The sequence below is a fragment of the Saprolegnia diclina genome (genome assembly GCF_000281045.1).
Source record: "Saprolegnia diclina VS20 unplaced genomic scaffold supercont1.3, whole genome shotgun sequence".
NCBI classification, from domain to species: Eukaryota; Oomycota; class Saprolegniomycetes; order Saprolegniales; family Saprolegniaceae; genus Saprolegnia; species Saprolegnia diclina.
Window position 1 is genome coordinate 520,601 of NW_008246070.1, and position 3,278 is coordinate 523,878.

The 3,278-nt window shown below is 55.1% G+C and overlaps 2 protein-coding genes across 2 annotated transcripts; one reads left to right on the forward strand and one right to left on the reverse strand.

Annotated features, from left to right (window-relative positions):
• Positions 1 to 4: 4 nt before the first annotated feature.
• Positions 5 to 795, forward strand: SDRG_01308 (hypothetical protein). Its single transcript, XM_008606826.1, has one exon. It carries the CDS (start codon positions 133 to 135, stop codon positions 790 to 792), a length of 660 nt encoding a protein of 219 aa, XP_008605048.1. The 5' UTR covers positions 5 to 132; the 3' UTR covers positions 793 to 795.
• A 464-nt stretch (positions 796 to 1,259) lies between these two features.
• SDRG_01309 (hypothetical protein) lies at positions 1,260 to 3,240 on the reverse strand. Its single transcript, XM_008606827.1, has one exon. The coding sequence runs from the start codon at positions 3,227 to 3,229 to the stop codon at positions 1,349 to 1,351; it is 1,881 nt and encodes a 626-aa protein (XP_008605049.1). The 5' UTR covers positions 3,230 to 3,240; the 3' UTR covers positions 1,260 to 1,348.
• Between the last annotated feature and the right edge of the window lie 38 nt (positions 3,241 to 3,278).

Genomic DNA, 3,278 nt, shown 5'->3' on the forward strand with positions numbered 1-3,278 from the left:
TTTGTGGCGTTCTACGGCAACGCCAACCTCCAAACGCTCAGCACATTTTTGGTCCAAAACCCAGTTGGCAACTTCCCGTCGCGCTTTTACTCGCTGCTCGGGCCCGTCCAAGTCGCGTCGATCGTCGGCATCATGACGGGCACGCTCATTCAGATCTGGTTCAACCCGCTCGTCGTCACCCAGACGTGGCTGGTCATGCTCTTTAGCATCATCAACTGGATTGTGGTGTTTGTGCTCGAGGGATTCGTATTCCCGTACCAGAATGCGAACGTTCCAGCGCGCTGTGGTCTCGCCACATCCACGAGCTGCTTTGTCTACAGCGAGGTGTCCCGCACCTACTTTCTCTCAGCCGTCATTTCCGGCGCGATCATCATTGTGGCCGTCATTATCATTTATGTCCACGCCAAGAAGGTGCCGAGCGCAGTGACGATTCCGTCTTCGCACTCGGCGCTCGTGTACCTTAACGTGCCCGACTTTAGCTCGATTGCGACGACGATGCGAAGCTGCGCGATTGTCAACGGCGACGGGTCCGTCGGGATCGACGAAGGCATCTTGCTCATCAAGAACATGCTGCACGTCTCGGACACGGTCATGACGCGCAGCTCCAACGTGCAGTACGAGCTCATCTTTCGGTTCACACCGCCGTGCTTTCGCCGCTTGTTTAGCGAGGCCGTCGGTTCGATCCTCATTTACGAAGTCCGTGACGGCAAGATCACGCGCCACTTTCAGCACTTGTACCTGCATGAAATGGACATTGGCCGCATGGACGGCATGACCGGGTACCTCACGTAGCTCGTCTTTCTATACTATTAACCCAATACACATTTATAACTGCATAACTCACGACTCGACACTCTATGATGTGTCGGCAGGGACGTTAAGTCGGTGGTGTATGAAATGGTGGCCTAGTAGGAACCCTGTTTTCTGATGAAGTGGATACCAAGCTTCACACTCGTGACCAACACCTTGATCGACAGCACGCAAGGGGCGGGCACAAAATACCGTATTCCAGTTGGATGCAGACGTCAAGTTGTACTAACACTGCGTTGGTGCCATGTATAAAGAAGTCGGAGCTCCGTGTGGATGATACCCCACGGACACGCCGGGCAACTCAAGGAGCACGGGGTAAATAAAATGCACTAGTGTACCCAACGACCAAGTGCTGGAGCCAACTCCCACGCATTCAGGCGTAGCGCTACGTATGCGAAGTCTTTGTGTCATAATGAAGATAACGCGGAACACGTTCATATATATATAGTGTACTCTTCCCGTGTCCTCGCCATATAACAGTAATACGGGCACCAGTAACAAGTAAAGCATCGAGAATTATCGATCGATGCCGCAAGGTTCACGAGAGATACCCTGTCGCCACTTTCTCCGCAGCCAGTTCGTCAAGAAGCTTGTAGCTCGCCCGAGGCAAAATGGCGCCTTGTCCAACGTGCACGACGAGGATCGAGCCAACAGACTGGCTCCACAAGCGACGCAGCCGCGTCGATGCCAAGAGGCGGTAGACACAGGTGTACGGGATGTTGCAGGTTCGTGTGAGGTGTCGATCTGAAACTTGGAGCATGCTCTTGATCAGTAAAAGCCCGGCGTCAACAGCAACCGCGCCGGCCTCATCCGTGTCACAGCAGCACTCGATCGACGTCGTGACCGACGCAAAGTCTTGAATGTTGAAGTAGCTGAGAATTGAGTTCGTTTCGGGCACTTGTACTGTGTGCTTATGAGCCGCTTGGCGAGACGATCGATAGATGTAGCCAATCGCAAGCAAAACGACGCCGCCCGAGAGAAGCGGCGAGAGCAAGTGAAGGCGAGGAAGCGCGTCGTACGCAAGGCAGTTGATTGTGGTCGCGAGCTGACACGTTCTCGGCACGGCGTTGCTTTGGGGCGCAACGACAAACGCTTCAACGCAAAAGACCAGAAGCCAGTTGACGACACTGGCCACCAGAAGCAGCCACGTCTGCGTGACCAGTCGCGGGTTGAACCAGATCTGAATCAGCGTCCCCGTCATGATACCAACGATCGATGCAACGAGGGCTGGACCGATGATCTGGTAGTAACTTGCGTAGGTGTAGCTCGGGTTCTGGTGCATAAATGTGCTGAGTGTCTGGAGACTGTGATTGCCGTAGAAAGTCAGGAGCAAAATCACGGGCCCAATCACGTTCTTGGACAAGAAGACGGGCGCGCTGCAAATGGCACTATGCCGTAGAAAGGCAAACTGCAGCCACACCAAGTAGACGGTCAGACACCAAAGCACGAGCGCGCTCTGAAGAAGGAGCGAGTCGCACGTCCAGAGCATCGTCATAAGACCTTTTTGTTGCAAGAGCCAGCCGCGTCCTGTAGCTTTGTTGAGCGTCGCACAGTTGCAAGCGCCAACAATATCCCAAGGGGCCATGACCTGCACGACGCCGCCTTCGTACTCGGTGTTGATGGGCACGGGTTCCAGCTGCATTGGGGAGATGGGACCACCGAGGCACGTGGCAGCGTATCCGGGGCGGTAGTAGACGTCCCCGCGCCGGACAGCCCCAATGTACTGTATCTTGCCTTGGCTCACTTGGATCGCATACGTGGCAACGTCCAGGCCGACTTCGTTTTCGCAAACCCAATTCGGATCAAACGGTCGCTGCGAGCAAAAGGCGAGGGTGTCGACTACAGCGGAGGACGCCGGTGACTCTGGGGCAAAGAGCCGGACGCGGCGAATGAAGCACGTCATGGCGACATTATGGCCCGGGATCGAAAACTGCACCATCGCCTTGTTCCAGCCGCTGAGGTTGTTGATGTGCGAAATCACAACGGTCTGGGCGGCATCCTGGAAGCGCGGCTGGTCAAAATTGGGAATCAGAGCAAACGCTTTCGCCACCCATTGCCAGATCTGGTTGGACCGAGGTACGAAAGCTGTCGCACACGTCTCGTCGCCCAAGCCGCACTTTTTGAAGAGGAGATCGCTGAGAGAGAGGGTCGCGTTGGGTTTTAACTTGGTCGAGAGCGGAAACGCCGTCGATGCTTGGAGTAGCGCGTTGATAGGAACGTGGAACTGGTTGGTCGTAAACGCCTCAAAGTTGAGGCCCATAAAGACAGGCGTGTTGGCGATCCTGCTGAGCTCGTACGTGCAGAACGCAACAAGAGACGCAAAGAAGAGGTACAGAAGCGAGAGCGCTATCCCTTGGCAGCGCACACGGCGGTATCTTGCGTGCTCGGTTGCAACTTTGACGCCGCGCCAGTCGAGCATGTTGTACGACTTGTTGTACCGACTAGTCAACTATAATTTTAGATCGGTA